The sequence below is a fragment of the Lipotes vexillifer genome, unplaced genomic scaffold (genome assembly GCF_000442215.2).
Source record: "Lipotes vexillifer unplaced genomic scaffold, Lipotes_vexillifer_v1.1 scaffold667, whole genome shotgun sequence".
Classification (NCBI taxonomy): domain Eukaryota; kingdom Metazoa; phylum Chordata; class Mammalia; order Artiodactyla; family Lipotidae; genus Lipotes; species Lipotes vexillifer.
This window is the reverse complement of record NW_006769289.1, coordinates 290,580-308,840: the sequence shown is the minus strand read 5'-3', so window position 1 is coordinate 308,840 and position 18,261 is coordinate 290,580. Positions and strand designations below refer to the sequence as shown.

General features: G+C 35.8%; 1 protein-coding gene across 1 annotated transcript in view; it reads left to right on the top strand.

The window, feature by feature from the left end:
- Positions 1-16,941, top strand: part of GCFC2 (GC-rich sequence DNA-binding factor 2) — a 70,979-nt gene extending 54,038 nt beyond the window's left edge. The window contains 6 exon segments of the mRNA XM_007445536.1: positions 1,693-1,817; positions 8,095-8,171; positions 9,647-9,713; positions 11,734-11,880; positions 15,870-15,994; positions 16,824-16,941. Coding sequence (XP_007445598.1) covers positions 1,693-1,817; positions 8,095-8,171; positions 9,647-9,713; positions 11,734-11,880; positions 15,870-15,994; positions 16,824-16,941 — 659 coding nt within the window.
- The last annotated feature ends 1,320 nt before the right edge of the window (positions 16,942-18,261 follow it).

Genomic DNA, 18,261 nt, shown 5'->3' with positions numbered 1-18,261 from the left:
GGGAAAGAGATACAAATTATGAAAGAGTAGTGCAATTTAAAATAGGTTGACCAGGGAAAGCTTTCCTGGGAAGGTCACAAATGAGCAGATTCCAAAAGGAAGTAAAGAAGTGGGCCATGTGGATATCTGAGGTAACAGCATCCAAGGCAGCAGAAACAGCAAGTACAAAGGCCCTGAGGCAGGAGCTAGCCTGATTTGCTTGAAAAACAGCACATAAGCCAGGGTAACTTTAGTAGAGTGAGCAAGGGGGAGACTAAGAAGAGGCGAGCAGGATGACTGGTTGTGTCATGTGGGGCCTTATAATCATTTGTAAGGACTTCTACTTAAGTGAAAGAGTGAGAAGCAGTTGGAGAGTTTAGAGCAGAGAAGTGACGAGATCTGCCTTAACATTTTAACAGAATTACTCTGGTTATTGTGTTGAGAATGAACTGTAGGCAGACCAGTTAGGAAGCTTTTGCAGTAATCCAAGCAACAGATGATAGTAGCTTAGGCTTGAGTGTTAAAAGTGGAGGTGGCTGGAAAGTGGTTGAATTCTGTATAAAGTATAAATATAAATAGGAAAGAGAAGGCAAGTGACCAGAGTCCTGAGGTACTCCAGCATTTAGAAAGTCAACAAGATGACAAGCAGACAGTAAAGGAGACCAGAGAGGTAGGTGGGAAACGGGAGTAGTATCCTGGAAGCCAAGTAAAGAAAAGTGTTGCAATTGTTGCTGATAAATCAGATGGGGAGTAGAATCAACCATTAGATTTTACAAATGTGAAGGTTATCTGTGACTTGGTAAGAGTAGTTTAGGAGAATAGTTGAAGGTAAGGCCTAACTGAAGTGAATTCAGGAGTTTGAGGAGAGAAATTGGAGATAGGAAGTTTTTTGAGTAATTTTGTTATAAAATGAAGGAAAGAAGGCAGCACTGGAGGGGAAAGTAGGGTCAAGAGAGGGATTATTTTTAATACAAGAGAAATAATTGTAGAGTGATAGAAAAGATCCAGTGGCAGTGAGAGGGCAGAATTCCAGGAACAGGATCTTCAAGAAAGCTAAAGGGGTTGGGGTCTTTTGTACAAATAAAGGGTTGGCCTTGGCAAGGAGTGTAGTGCTTCGTCCATAGGAATGGGAGACAAGTTAGAGTTTATGAGCACAGGTGCTGGTAGTTGTGTAGATGCTGTAGGAGGAGCTTGTGGAGCTTCTCTTCTGATTGATTCTATTTTTCTCATCAAATGGGGAAGTAATCAACTGAGAGTGAGAGCAAGTGTGGAGAAAAGAAAACGTAAGAAATAGTCATCTGGAAAAGTAAAGTCTATTAACTGAGAGCAAGGAGGAAGGATAAGGCAGGAAATAATTGTCTAGGCCAGAGGGAAAGAGAATGGGCCAGGGAAACAGAATGTGATTGCTGGGCAGCATTAAGCTCTCACTGGAGTTTCATGGTGATCAATTTAAAGTGTATTTTTTTCCAGCCATGTTGTAGCCACATGGTTGCAGGCACAGATGCTGTGACAAGGTGATTTAACTAGGGTTGCAGTTGAGCCAGACTGCAACGAAAGAGAGTGTATGCAAGTACGTAATGGTGCTGATTGTCATGGATTTTAAACCACATAAGGAGGGAAGTAGTGTTCGCCAAAGGCCTCAATTGTTTATATGTGACAAGCAAAGCTCAGTCTAGTAACTAAATTGTGCACCACCAAAAATTTTTGTTTCAGACTTTGTAGAATTCATTTGGGATCCCTTGTCAACCTCACAGACAACAAATTTAATAACACAGAGCAGAATAATTCTTGAAGAACATTCCACTTGTGAAAATGAAGTTATTAGTAAAGGCAAACAGGTAATTTCTAGAATTATGAATTTCTTGATACATTTGTAAATCAATATAATTTATTATAAATCTTTGTTTACAGAAGATGCAGAAGAAGTAATTACCAGAAAACTATTCAGGGAAAAATATTTAGGATTGACCATTTTTTGCCCTTTATAATTATTAAGATGAAAGAACACACCTTGATATTTCTGAACATTCTTACAGGAATGGTAATGCTTATGCATTCAGTAAGATCCAGATTATTACTTTCATTCTTATTAGCTTATTTCTCTCTGTTCAGTGGTCTGATTTGTGTTCTCATGGCCCAGCCAGCTGTGTTTCAGGTTTGTGAATATACATTGGCCCTGCAGAGACGAAAAGGCATAAATATATTAGTGCAAATTCATTCCTTCTAAAAGAAAAAAATACTGATTACCTTCGTTTTTTGGCAAAAGTCTAGTAGTATTATGACCTTACTTTAACAATGATTTTAAAACTAGGCTAACATTCATTATACTAACTAGTTTTCTATAATCTGCCAAAGTTGAGAACAGTAATCTCTTTGAGGATTCAAGCTTCAATAGGATAGATTCTCATCTTGGCATAATTTAGAATTATGTTTCACTGAACATAAGACATAAAGAGGAAGGAACTTTTTTTTTTTTTTTGCGGTACGTGGGCCTCTCACTGCTGTGGCCTCTCCCGTTGCGGAGCACAGCCTCCAGACACGCAGGATCAGCAGCCATGGCTCACGGGCCCAGCCGCCCAGCGGCATGTGGGATCCTCCCAGACCGGGGCACGAGCCCGTGTCCCCTGCATCGGCAGGCAGACTCCCAACCACTGCGCCACCAGGGAAGCCCCCCTGAAGGAACTTTTTAGAGGCTCTTTTGAGAGTGTTGAATCTTACTCTTATTGTAGTACTCTTTCTTATTCTGTTTGTTGATAATAATATTGTATACTTATGCAGTTAAATAAGTAAACCAATTTTACGTTGAGTTTTAAGAGAATTAAGAGAGAGATTGACAGACTGGAGGGTACCCAGAGTGGAATAACCAAGGTGGTTGAAAAAGCAAGGAGACATGTCATATTCATATTCTGAACACCAGTAAGTTTTAGCACTTGGAATTGCTGTCATGAAGGAGGGAAGCTGTAAGAAATAAGAGGGAGAATAGGGATACCAGCATGATTCTGCCTTTAAGAAGCATGTTATCTTAGAGGAAACAAGATGTACATAAACTGTTATTTCAAATAGGAAGTAAGTGGGAGTGACAAGGAGTACTTGTTTATCTGACTCCTGCAATGTACTAGGCACTCTGTTAGGTCTTTTTCCTGTATCATCCCACTTAGTCCCAGCAATCCTATTAACAACGGTGATAGCTTAATCTTACAGTTGAAGAATCTGAATCTTGAAAAGTTGTTCACAGTAGAGCCTTGAGTCAGAACTAGGATTTGTACCTTGGTTGTTAGTCTTACTTTAAAGCCCAGGCTCATCTCACTGACCACATTGCCTCCCCATGAGTGGCCCAGATAAAGGGCTATGAACCTCAAAAGAGAGGCAGGAGAGATAATTTACTTTCTGCAGTGAAAGAATTTTTGTTAGATGTGGCATTTGAGCAGGGACCTGAAGGAAGGAATAGGATTTGAACAGTAGCAACTGATGGAGAAAGGGTATTTTCCACTTACCCACAACAGGATAAAAACATGTGAAAATCATGCAGAAATTAGAGAGATTCAACTAAAAAGAAGATGTGCATAGAGATAGTGTTTATATTTGAAGAAGGGATAGATTTATTCTGTATTGTTATAAAGCATAGAACCAAGATTAGTAGGTTAGAGCTACAAGGAAGCAGCTATATAGCCCTGTATTTGCTCTCTATGTGGGATTATTTAACTATAGCCCAAATGTAAATAGTGCTTTGCCATTTTTTAAACACTTTCACATTTTCTCATTTGATCCTCACAACCTTGTAAAATGTGTTGGTCTTTAATTGCATTTTACAGGTGAAGAAGCTGGGGCCCAGAGTTCCAAGTCACTTTTAAAAGATTAAAGTGGCAGGCCCAGCACTTTGTAACCACTAGTCTTTCAATGGTGTTATGGATTCACTCATGAAGTTTTTATACTGGTAATTTTAATTCTGGAAGCCCTCTCACTCTGAATGTTGAAAATGGAGTCTTTGCATTCGTAGGAGACTAGAACTACATCAGGACTTTTCAACTTTGGCACTCTTGGCATTTGGAACAGATAGTTCTTTGTGGGAGGCTGTCCTATGCATTAAGTTCCCCTGGCCTCTACTCACTAGATGCCAGTAGCACTTCCCCATCTTGACAACCAAAAATATCTCTAGACTTATAAAATATTCTGAGGCATGGCAAAATTATCCCTACTTGAGAATCAGTGTACTACGTAATATTCCAGGCTAGTAACACAGTTTGCCAGTGAGCTCACTCTGTTTTTTTCAGTGATATTTAAGAATTGAAGAGAATGAGAAAGGTTCCAGAAGAACAAGTCAGACAGCATAGTTCCTGATTTTGAAGTGAAAAGCAAATGATTCTGTAAACTAATGTCTGATGAGAATAGTTTTGATTCTGGTTAATGTTCTAAAATAGATTATTACAGAGATGGATTACGAGCACTTAAGATAAGAAAGCAGTGTTTACTGTAATCTTTCATTGATGGGGTTCCTAAATACAAACAACTGTTTATCAAAGCATATTCTTCCATATTATCTCAGTTACTTTCACTGATAAATAAGGTACTGTACAGGTACAGAAGATAATGTATTTAAATATGTTGAGTTTTTCTTACGGATCAAATGGGAAAAGATATGGTATAGTTAGATATAAAGAAAACTGGTAGAGTATACCTAAAGAATACTGACCCATAGGGCCAGAATCTTCTCAGCTTTGTCCTGTTCAGTATGTTTATTGAACTGGATGAAGATGTAAAATACATGCTAATAAAATTTCTCAATGGCAGAAAGCTAGGAATTCTGTCATAGATCTATGGATAATAGAATTAGAATCCAAAAGAATTTCAAAATACTGAGAAAATGGACTGACTCTCAAAACATAAAATGTAAAAGGAATATACATATGTCCTACCATTGTGTTCAAAAATTCAACTGCATAAATACAGGATGAGAGAGGCACAGCTTTGAAGCAACCATAGGTAACACAGAGAGGGATTATAATCGACCATAAACCCAATATGAGTCAACAGTGTCACTTGAGTAGCAGAAAGACTAATGGGAGTTCATCCTACTAGGTGTCTGCTCTTTTGAGTAAAAATGTTGTATGTGCTTTCCTCACAAGTAAGACTTCCCTGGGTATTTTGCATTTAATTTTAGGTTAAAGTATATTAAATGGAGAGTGTCTAAGATGCTATGGGAAGGAGAAAATGTAGAAAAGTGAGATATCAATCTGAAACCTGAAGAGTTTTCATATGGAAGGATGATTAGATTTGCTCTGCATGATCCTGAGAAGTAACCGGGACCAACATGTGGAAGGTGTAGGGGAGAGAAGTTAGTTTCTCATTAACTGAAATCTAATAGTCAAAAGATGCCCGAAGTTATGCATAGCCTCAGGGGATAGTGCATAGGTTGGTTGACCGGTTAGTGGAAATGTGAAAGTGACATCAGATGAATGCTTAGATAGATTGGTAGTTTTCAAATTTCTTTTTCTATCCACAGAAACTTTTTCAAATAAAGTCTTACACACCCCTGTACACAGACACACACAAAAGTAATGCTGCTCTTGCTGTGGTGAGCACCTACTCTCATTCTCCCCTGAGGGCCTCAACATCTGCCCATGCCACCCAGGATTATCACTATGGATATGCAGAGCATCATAAAAACTACTAGCTAGAGCTTTGAGGTGCCTTTTCAGAGCTGTTTTAGAGTCTCTATACAGTGCTCACTTCGGCAACACACATAATAAAATTGGTATGATACACAGATTAGGATGGCTCTTGTGCAAGGATGACACACAGATTCGTGAAGCATCCCATATTTTTATCATTTTGAAATTTTTATCATTTTGAAAATTGTAAAGCATTATAGAATTTAAAGAACCTTTCAATAAGAAAATAAAAATAATAAAATAAAAATAAAGTCTGTGTACAGAAGTGTGTGTAGTTGTTAAAACTTTACGCTTTAGAGAACTTTGTTTTTCCACCAAAGGTATTTTACTACTTGGAAAAGTTAATGAGCTCCGAGTTATAAAATATGTGAATTTAAGTTTTCTTTTGTTTTAAACAATTATTTGGAAATAATGACAAACTTACAGAAAGCTCTCATGAATAAAAATAGCATATTCATAGGCCTTTTACCCAGATTGACTTGTCGTTAATACTTTGCCCCATTTGCATTAGTGTTTGCTCTCCCATTAGATACACACACACACACACACACACACACACACACACACACACACAGATTTTTTTTCTCCTGAACACTTTGAGAGTAAGTTGCATATTTGTTAAGGATAGTCTGTTAAATAACCAGAGTACAGTTATAGCAATTTCAGTAAATTTAACAGTGCTTAGTCTACCATCCATATTCTACTTCTGTCATTTGACTCAATAAAGTCCTTTATAGCATTGTTTAGAGAACTATTTTTAAGAAACAAAAATTAATATGGAAATATTTATCAAGGCTGAGATTCAAAGTCATTTACATTAAGTGGAAAAAAATCAAAGCATAATTGTATTTTAAAAGAATTCATGAGGGCTTCCCTGGTGGCGCAGTGGTTGAGAGTCCGCCTGCCGATGCAGGGGACACAGGTTCGCACCAGTCTGGGAAGATCCCACATGCCACGGAGCGGCTGGGCCCGTGAGCCATGGCCACTGAGCCTGCGCGTCTGGAGCCTGTGCTCCGCAGCGGGAGAGATCACAACAGTGAGAGGCCCGCGTACCTCAAAAAAATAAAAATTCAAAATGTTTGAGAGAGTAAAAGAAAATTGAGTTTTTGTTTTTAATGTTAATATTGATATGCAGCCATTTGAGGAATATGTTACAGATATTTAAGTGAAAAGAGAAACAGGACTTCAGTTAGATACACCTTTTATGAAAAAATATATTTGGTTGAATTCTACATTTATGAGTAACTTGCTTAGTATAGGGTATATGACAGCTTAATTTGTGCTACACACATTGTCACTGACTTAAAAAAATAACTTTCCCTCTAGTATGTAGTATGCCGTTTCCATTTTTCAAATGTGGATTCCTTTTTTAAGTGTAAGACCAGTATCTTATTATAGAAATTTTTATCCTAGTACAAAGACTGATACCATTGTAGGATATTTTCAACCTACCTTTTATTTCAGAATTTTAATACTAATGGACATGTACACTCATATCCTACTTCTTCCACTTAAATATTAAACATTTAAATTTGCATGTTACTGCAGTCTTCATAAACTTTAGCTAAATATTTCATGCACTGGATGGACATAACATGATGTCCTTAAAAGTTCCCATGATTCAATGTTTTGGTTATTTTCAATTTTTGATATACAAACAATAAAATGAGTTTGCCAAAGTGAATATACTATGTCAGAGGATATTGACAAACCAGTGAAGAAACCATATTTATAAAGCATCTACAAATCAATAAGAGATAGAACCTAATTTAAATTTTAAAAAAACATATGTAGACAAGCATCTTAATTGCATACTTTGCAAAGGGGCATATCCAAATGGTAAATAAGAATATGAGAAGATGCTCAACATCATATTACTCAATAGGAAAATTAAAATTAAAACATAATAGAATATGACTACATACTCACCAGAATTGCAAGTATTTAAAAACCCTAAAAATACCAGGATTTAGTAAGGGTGTAGAGAAACAGGATTTTTCATACATGGCTAGGGGGAATATAAATGGCATACCACTATTTCAGAAAACAATTTGGCATTCTGTACAAAGTTGAACATATAAACATGAACTGTATTCCAGCAATTCTATCTCTACATATGCCCATTAGAATTGTATGCCCATGCATACTAAAAGACATGTTCTACAAGAACTTTTATAGCAACATGATTCATAGTAACCCCTAAACTGAAGACCATCTAAATAAATGTTCCATCATGCAACAGAATATTGTGCTGCAGTGAAAAGGCACCAACTACTGCAACATGCAACAACATGGATGAATGAAGTCCTCTTGTACCTAATTGATAGTTATTTTAACACCTAAGTCTGTGTGTACAAATTTGCACTATTCTGTTAAAATTGCTTCTTTTGGTAAACACATTTCTACCTGTAACAATCAGTAATGCTTTTAAATGTTTTAAAAATAGGATTTACTTAAACCCATTGTTTCAAGAATGAAGAAGGCAATAGATGATGATGTTTTTATTCCTCTATATCCAGAGAGGTAAGAGTTGCTAATTTCTAGATTTTATGAAATAGTTACCCCTGCAATACAGATTCATTTAAGAGTGTAATGTAGAAGAAACTAAATGTATTAAGTGTTTACAAAACACACATACCTATTAAGATGCAAATTGAGATTTCAACAAATATTTTTCAGTCACCTTTTGTATTGCCGTGTATGATGTCTGGCACTTGGACATAGGTTTTAGGGGGTTTTTATGGTTGGGGGTGGTGGTTAATGATATTCCTAAGAACATGACAGTTGGCATGGCAGAGTGCTTAGAACCACAGATTCTGGAGCCCAGATTCACCATTACTAGATATTTGACCTTGGGCCTTTCTGTGCATCAGTGTCCTTGTATATAAAATTGGGCATTAAATTAACGCCTACCTCACAGGACATTGTGAAGATGAATAGAGTGCTCAGAACAATGCCTGACACGGAAAGCCCAGCATAAGGCCTGGAACATCACTGAGGGGCCAGAAACTGCATCTTTGAATTCTGTATTTACCTTTAAATGATCAAACAAGTAGTATTTGATACATATTCTTACATTTGTTAAGAAGGCATCAGTTATAGTAATGGATCATGAACTGAAGCTGTAGAGTACTTAAAGGATGGAAGAGCTGTATGGAAAGAAAAGAAAGGAACTTCTAAGCTTGCTAGTTAATGTGAATCCTGAAGAGACGCCTGCATGTAAAAATTCCCCCCCAGTAAGGTTTGTCATATTTTAGATAAGTAATATAGTCCCATGGTTAAAAAGTATGAATGTATATTTTTAAATTTTGTTTATGTTTAAAATGAAAAGTCTTACTCCCTCCCATTCCTGACCTCCATCCACCCAGTTTTTGCCCTTCCTTCTCTGTACACATACATGCATGCAAGAATGCTCAATGTTGGTAATTTTTTTTACCTTTTCAGAATTTCTTTACGCAATTAGAATTAAATACTTACAGAATTTTAATACTTATAATGCAATTAGAATTAATCTTATTTTCCTCTCCTTTTTTATATATTTACTTATAAAGTAAGTATATTGTAGTCATAACCATTGTTTTGTACCTTACTTTTTTGACTTAGTACATCTTTGAGATCTTTTTATGTCATCACATAAGTTGTTTCCTCAGTCTTTTTTAAGCTGTACAATATGCCATTATATAGATGTACTGTAATTGATGAGCATGTAAGCAGTAAACCATTACTAACAATGTTGGGAATAATTTTATGGACATTTTATTCAGTACATGTGGAAATGTATCTACAGAAGGCATTCTCAGACATGGATTTATTGAGTCAAAGTGTGCATGCATTTGTAATTTTAGTAGATATCCCCAGAGCACCTCCTTTTATATTCTGTTAAGGCTTAGTTTGGTTGATTTTAAAAAAACAAAACCATTCAGGTTTTTAAACTCTGTTTCTGAAAGATGAACAGTCATTTGCATTTTCTTCTTTCTCTTTCTTTTGCTTCAAATTAGTGCTGTAGAAAACAGAATGTCACCACATTCAAAGTTCCAAGAAAGACAGTTCTGGTCAGGTCTAAAGGTAAGCAGAAAACGGCAGAAATAAAAATAATTGTTTTCATTTTTTAAAAAGTTTACTATAGAGTGAAGATCAGCAAAATTCTGTAAAGGACCAGACAGTAAATATTTCAGGCTTTGTAGGTCATATGGTCTCTGTTGAACTGTTCAGCTCCTCCACTGTAGTACAAACAGTCAGACAATATGTAAACAAATGAGCGCATGTCTTTGGTTCAGTAAACTTTACTATCATTTAAAATTATAAAAAACATTCTTGGGACTTCCCTGGCAGTCCAGTGGTTAAGACTCCATGCTCCCAATGCAGGGGCCTGGGTTTGATCCCTGGTCAGGGAACTAGATCTCCCATGCCGCAGCTAAGAGTCCACATACCACAACTAAAAGAGCCCACGTGCCACAGTCCCGCATGCTGCAATGAAGATCCCTCATGCCGCAACTAAGACCTGACGCAGCCAAATAAATAAATATTTTAATACATAAATAATAAATAAACATTCTTAGTTCAGCAACTCTACAAAAACAGGCAGTAAGCTGTATTTAACTCATAAGCCATAGTTGTCTCACCCCTGGTCTAAATGAAACAGGATGAAGTCGGTGCTAAGTCAGTGGCAAAGGAAGGTAAGGAAAAGATGGATTCAAAAGATATTAATTACGTATGAAGAATGTAGGGTGTTAGTCAAGTTTTTGACTTTGGCAACCTGGTAACTTATGATGACATTCTTTGAGGGCACTGGAGGGGTTACAGGAAGAAGCAAAGGTTTGGGAGGAGAGATAAGATCTGTTTTGGACATAGTGAATTTAATATCTATGGGACAAATGGAGGCAATTGGATATATGATTCTGAATTGCAGGGGACAGATCTGAGCTGGAGATTTGGGAGTCAACCACATATAGGCAGTATTTGGAGGCATGGTCATGAATGACAACCTCTGAGGAGATTGCATGAAGCATGAGAAGAAGGCTAAGGATAGACCCTTAGGAGATACTGAGATAAGAGGTGGACAGAGAAAGTGGAATCTTCAGAGAGGCCTTAAGAATGAGTCGTGAAACTAAGAATGGTCATAAGAGGGTGGCATCAGGGAAACTAAGTGAAGGGCTTTCAAGAACGAAAACAGTGTTAATGCCACTGAAGAGAATTAGAAAGAAGACTGAAATTTTTTTACTGGATTTGATGATGATAAGGTAATGGGTGACCTCAGCAAGAACAATTTTGATAGGGTGAATCAATACTTGTCATGTGGTTGAGTCAGGGAAAAGGCTTTTCAAGAAGAGGGAGCAACATCAAAAATGACATTGTGAAAAGGCATTGCATATTAGTACAATTGGATGTAGTTTAGCACCTAGCGTGATACATATGTTACTGGAAAGAAAGTGGAAGATACCATAAAATTCACAGAAAGATCTGCATTTAGAGGAGGGAAATGCAACCCATGTTACTTTTATTAGATTTTCTTAAAAGTATTTTAAATTAAAGCAATTATAAAGCAATTATACCCCAATAAAGATGTTAAAAAAAAAAAAAAAAAAAAAAAGTATTTTACCCAAGGTATCTCCAAAGTCACAGGTTATTATTAATCTTATTTTCTATATTAGAGCAGTGCGGTTCTCAGGTTTGATTGATTTCTCAAGGTCACACGTTGGTAACAGTAGCACTGGCTTTAACAGCAGTGCTTTTATGAATCCTGAGGTCCTGTGGTCTTGTATCTGATGGCCCGAGCCTCCAGGAGAGTATGGATTGAGAGGGAAGATTATTGATCAGGAAAGGCTCCAGCAAGGTAATTTGAAATAGATTTTGAGCAGTTGTCCTAAAAAAATGAAAATAGGATGAACAAATATATGGAGGTTGGAAAGAATCAAGTGTTTATTTAGAAATGTTTTCTGTTGATTCTAAAATTTACGGTTCCAAAAGTGCCAATTGTAGTGAGAGTTTAAAAGAGTTTGACCAACTTTTTATGTTTGTTGGATACTACTACGGTTTTCCTTTGGAGAAAAGGTACATAGTCACTTGACACTTTATTGTGTTTTAGCTCTTCCGCAATATTTTTCTTTGGAATGAACTCCTCCCAGAAGACACCTTGCAAGAGCTAGGTCTAGGGAAGCTGCTGAATCGTTATCTTATTATAGCTCTTCTCAATGCCATACCTGGGCCAGATGTTGTTAAAAAGTGCAACCAGGTAAGTTGTGTAGAAACTGATTCTAATTTTATCATTTTTAAAATTTAGTTATTAAAATCAATTTTGTAGCAAAATAATTAAAATTATGGTACTCACATTAACAACAAATTAATTTAGCAGACTAGAAACCCAGAATAACCCAGTATTTTAAAAAAGTATACTGGTTAGCTGTTTACAAAATGAATGTTAGATCCTCACCTCTCACTACATACCAATGTAAATTACAGGTGAAGTAAAGAATTAAGTGTGAAAAAATGAAACTATAAAATATTGTACTAAGAAGATAAATGACTATACCTGATGTTAAGGGAGTCCTTTCTGAACTTAAAAGCAAAAATGGTGAGAAAAAATAATAGATTTGACAAAAATATAAAACTTCAGTAAACCAAAAATGTATCAGGATTATTTGATTATTGTTAAAACTGGAAGATGGGTTCATTGGGCTCACTATACTTATTCTTTCTCCTGTTGTTTATTTTTGAAATTTTCTATAACGAAAAGTTAAAAAGATAGTTGAAAAACAGAAAAATAAGTTACAGTGCATAACGAGGATAAATACCCACATTTTTAAAAAGCAGTAAACAATTCAAATATTCTTATTGAAAATGACCAAAAGACATGCAACATGGTGAATTGCCTAATTCACCAAAAAAAGAATATGCAAAGATAACTTCTAAACATGTGGAAAATATTAACAGTACTAATAATCAGAGAATTGCAAATAATACAGTAAGGATATTGTTTTTACCTGTTATGCTGGCAAATTTTTTGCTGTTATTTCCATTATAATTTCCAGTATTGTCATAAGCACAGGGAAACAACAGCCCCACATCATTCCAGGGATACCATTCATCTAAAACGTATGGAGTGGCAATTCTGGGAAATAGTTTCTGCACTGTGGAAAGAGGAATACAATTCTGGAGACTATTTTGGCATGATTGATATAAAACCTTTAAAGTTTATACCCTTTTACTTAGCAGTTTTACTTCTAGGAAATTATCCTATGTTAAAAAATCAGATGTGCATAAAGGTTTCTACGTACAAAGAATATTATTGTAGCATTATTTATAATAGATGACAGTTGGAAAGAACCTAAATGTCTAAAAACATTAGTTTCTATCCATAAGATAAAAGTCATGAGGAAAACTTTTTAAGAATGTGGGAAAATATTTACATTCTTAAATAAAATTTTTAAAAATATAAATATATATGTAATATTAGATAGCAGTTCCTAGACAACCTCCATTTTTCTAGCTGTGGTTTTTATTTCATGTAGTTTTAAACTACATTATCTACCAGAAATTTCAGTCATCATCCATCCTGTGTGTGTTTCAGGTTTCAGTTTAGTTCTCTTTGACCATAGGCTCTACTATGCAAAAGTAAGGAAGAGGATATATGACATTCTCTCCACAGCTTGTGGCCAGAAAACCAGGCCAAGACAATGTGTTTATAAGTCCCAGGATCATTTATGGAAAAGCTAGATAGTTCCTTCAGAATTTTATTGAGACTTGTGGTACAAAACAAGGGGAAAGCAAGGGCAAATGACATTAAATTCCAAGCCAGTAAGGGCTGGTTTTTAAACTTTAAAAAGATACAGTTTGCATGATAAGACTTATAGGACTTTCTGCCTTAGGCAATCAGTGTGTCTGTATTTTTTCTGGATAACTGAAAAAGGTGATTAAAAAATAGGATAAATCATTTTCCTCAACTGTGTTTTCAGTGTTGACCAGTCAGATTTATTTTAGAAAGAGTGCATTCCAGAACTTTCATTTAACATATTTTATAATATATATATGGTGCAACTTTCTACTTTCTAGAAGTACGTACTGATGTTGATCTTACCAACTATAGCAAAACCAAGAATTTCTTTAAATAGTATGATCTCAGATTTTTCCTTGCTCCCATTCTCTCTCCTTTTTTAAAAAAATTCTTCCTTCTGCTATGAGGACGTTTTTCTTTTCTATTTTGTTAACATTTTTCCTTTTTTCCAAAACTTTTCCCCAAATCATGTATTACCTTTAACATGATGATGATAAGTGTTGTTTGGGGTTATTTTCCCCCAAAAAGAAAAAAAATGAATGCACATACATTGACTCTTTATGCTTCCATGGACATTTAAAGCAATGTATTAAATTACAAGAAAATCGAAACCATAATTAATTTTTTTCACTCAGTGTATCTTAGAATGACCTTGATTTATTTCTTCATGTAGATTATACACAAACTCACCCAATTTCTTACTGTGAAATCATATTAAATGTACCTATTTTGGGCTTCCCTGGTGGCGCAGTGGTTGAGAGTCCGCCTGCTGATGCAGAGGACACGGGTTTGTGCCCCGGTCCGGGAAGATCCCATATGCTGCGGAGCGGCTGGGCCTGTGAGCCATGGCCGCTGAGCCTAAGCATCTGGAGCCTGTGCTCCGCAATGGGAGAGGCCACAGAAGTGAGAGGCCTGCGTACCGCAGGAAAAAAAAATATATATATATATATATATATATATATATATATAAATTGTAAATGAGATATGAAATAGATGCTAAACATAGTGTCCTTAACAAACCCTGACTCATCCCTTTACCAGAGGAAATGTCTCATTGCTTGAACACATTTCTTCCTTTCACTGTTCCCTTCTAATGGCACTTCTCATTTTCTATTATCCATTACTGTTATTTTTGTATTTTCACATGCTTCCTATCAAGACTAGAGTAGTTTCAAGAGAAAAAAACATAATTCACTCAATTATTATTTGTTGATTAAATAAGCACACAGCTAGGGCCCAAGAAAGAAGTATGGGTATAAAGAAATTACTCATTATGTTATGAATGGAAATTTTCCATATGTCAGGTGACAAGAGGATAGACTTTTTGGTCAATTTAATATCCTTTATATTGCATAATTTTATGCCAAAGTAGGAGAATAATTGAACTGCCTTGATAATTCTAAACATTTTTATTAGAAAACTCAACAGTGCATTTAATACCTTACAATAAGATTCAGAGATTTACAGCATAATAAGAAATTAATTAATGAGTCACTAATATCAAAAACACCTTGGAGCTTCTTCTTATCAATTTTCCTTAATCTAAGTGTGAACAGTTTTAAAAAGTTACTTGTGTTCCAAATCTTTTCTGCCATGTTTTCCACACTTTCTCCACTTTTTATATATATATATATATATATATATATATATATACCTATTTTATACAGTTGACCCTTGAACAACACAGGTTTGAACTGCATGGGTCCACTTCTACATGGATTGTTTCAGTAAATACATACTAGAGTACTACACAATCCACAGTTGGTTGAATCCTTGGATGCAGAACCAGAGATATGGAGGGCCGACTGTAAAGTTAATACACTGATTTTCGACTGCAAATGGGTCACTGCCCGTAACCCCTGCATTGTTTAAGGGTCAAATGTAGGTATGTTAACTAAAAGTGTTTTGCGTCTACACATTTCTGGTGTTTAGTTATAAATGTTTTGTACAATTTAATCGCTCAGGAATACAGAGTATTGAAAGTATTACAAGTACTAGGAAGTATTTATAAAGAGTAGTCTAGGGCTTCCCTGGTGGCACAGTGGTTGAGAGTCCGCCTGCCGATGCAGGGGACACGGGTTCGTGCCCCAGTCTGGGAAGATCCCACATGCCGCGGAGCGGCTGGGCCCGTGAGCCATGGCCGCTGAGCCTGCGTGTCCAGAGACTGTGTGGGAGAGGCCGCAACAGTGAGAGGCCCGCGTACTGCAAAAAAAAAAAAAAAAAAAAAAAAGAGTAGTCTATTTTAAGCTCTCGGTATCAAAATATGATTTTTTTTAAAGTATAAAACCTTGACAGAAAAAGGGGAAATTCTCAAAAGTTATTTAACCATGAACTGTAAAATGGAAGAATACTACTCAACCAACATGAGTACTATGAGGATTAAATGAAATTATGTTAGCTAAAGTCCTTAGATAATAACTGTCATTAAAAATATGTATTTTGATTATCAGATAGCAGCATGTTTACCAGAAAAATGGTTCCAAAATTCTGCCATGAGAACATCTATTCCCCAGCTAGAAAACTTCATCCAGTTTTTACTGCAGTCTGCACGTAAATTATCTACAGATGAAATCAGGTAATGCATATTTTATTTGTACCTCCATAAGCATAGTTTAGGGTTCCATTCTCAGCAATTTTTAGAAAGATTTGTACTTTACTTTTAAAAATCTAAGACTGTCACTGAAGAGTTAGGAGGTATTTTCATGTATGATCTTTAGAATCACTCAGTATTTTATATTCACACCTCATGCATATTAGTTCATATTTTTAAATGTAAATCTCTTCCAAAATAAGCACTTCCAGAAAACTGTATCACAGGGGAATTTAAAATTAAAACTATAAATCAAAAGCCTCTTATCAAGCATGTTTTTAATGTCTTCTTAATTTTCCTAGCCATTTCAAAATCTCAACATTTGTTATGTACAGGTCTGCAACCTGGCATTTACCCAGCAGTAGCTAGATCTCCGTTTTGGATATCTCATTCACAGCACTAGATGTTTAAGGACTTAAATACAGTGGTATTCTGGTAAACCACCTCTCCAAAAAGAAAAAAGTTAAAACCTCAAATTGTAGCATTTGATGATATCTGTGGATAAATACTGCTGCAAGTATAGCCCATATAAGCTGCTGGTAGCAGCAAACCACAAGTCAGATTTCTGATAGATTTGATCTATGCTTTTCTCCTTTTTTATAGTCATTCACATTAAAATTTGCCAGAATACATCCATTAATAGTCTGTATTGGAACTTCATGATTATGTGGAGAAGGTAGCATCTAAATATTTTATGCTATCTTAGATATTGGCATAAGGTAAAGTTTTTGTTTCAGATTAACTACTTATGATTCACTGTGCCCTTACACATTGCATTTCTAAAAGGGAAAATGCTTTTTTGTTTTTTTTTCAGGGATGAAGTCAAAGAAATAATTCTTATTCTGGTGAAAATAAAAGCTTTGAATCAAGCAGAATCCTTCATAGAAGAATATCACCTAGACCATCTTAAATCACTAATTAAAGAAGTTTGAGTGAACTTTATAGGAAAGTACTAAAATGAGGTTTTAATATAGTCACACTTGGCTCTTTTGCTTGGAGAAAGAAGGAAAAAAAAAAAAATGTTGCCACTTCTTTATTCCCAGTAATGGAGGGGAGGATTTGCAACACCAAAACAGCAGGACTCTGTCTTTCCATTCCTTCCACCTTCTACATTCTGGTATCATGAAAGCTGCCCCTTTTTTTGCAGTGTTTGCAGGAATTAGACACACAGGAACTGTAAGAGTTTAACATATTTCCATTTCCATTTGATTTTTCCATCGACTTTTCCAGCTTAAGAAAGGAGTTGAAGGAAGCTTGTTATAGCTCTTTTGGCTTTGGTTGGTCTTCTGTCCTGAACCATAAAAACCTCTTTTAGTTCTCTTCATTTTAACTATCTCTGTTTACAGATGAGTTTAAATGAGAATCTTAATCGGGATGAATTACTTGTTAAGTATTCTGATTAAGGCATTTTAGGGCTTTTGATAGCTTGTCAAATTGTTCTTCAGAAATGTGTACCAATGTATTGTACCAACAGAAGTCTAAGAAAGGTCAGTGAATCTCTACCAGCAATAGGTATTATCATTTTTTTTAACTCATTTGCACTTAATAGGTGAAAAAAATCTTATTTTAATGATTTGTTTTGTCTATTAGAGAGTGACTGCTTGTTTTTTGGCCATTTATAATTCTTTTTGAAATATCTATTCATCTTTTTCTTACGGATTTGTAAGAGCTTTATATATTAAAGATACTGATGTTCTGGGAATTCCCTGGCATCCAGTGGTTAGGACTGCACTTTCACTGCCGAGGTCACAGGTTCGATCCCTGGTCAGGGAACTAAGATCCCTCAAGCCACACAGAACGGCCAAAAATAAAAACAAAAACAAAACAAAGATACCCATGTTTTGGCTGTGCTATGTTATAGTTTCCCTCATTTGCCATTTTCTTTAAATTTGTGTATGTTTTTGGTGTACTAAGTTATCGCTTGTTAGGTAGTTACTATTTTTTGTTGTGGTTTTTTTGTCATTGGTGGTAGGCCTAGACAGGAAACAAAATTTTTTTTTTGACATCTTTATTGGGGTATAATTGCTTTACAATGGTGTGTTAGTTTCTGCTTTATAACAAAGTGAATCAGTTATACATATACATATGTTCCCATATCTCTTCCCTCTTGCGTCTCCCTCCCTCCCACCCTCCCTATCCCACCCCTCTAGGTGGTCACAAAGCACCGAGCTGATCTCCCTGTGCTATGCGGCTGCTTCCCACTAGCTATCTACCTTACGTTTGGTAGTGTATATATGTCCATGCCTCTCTCT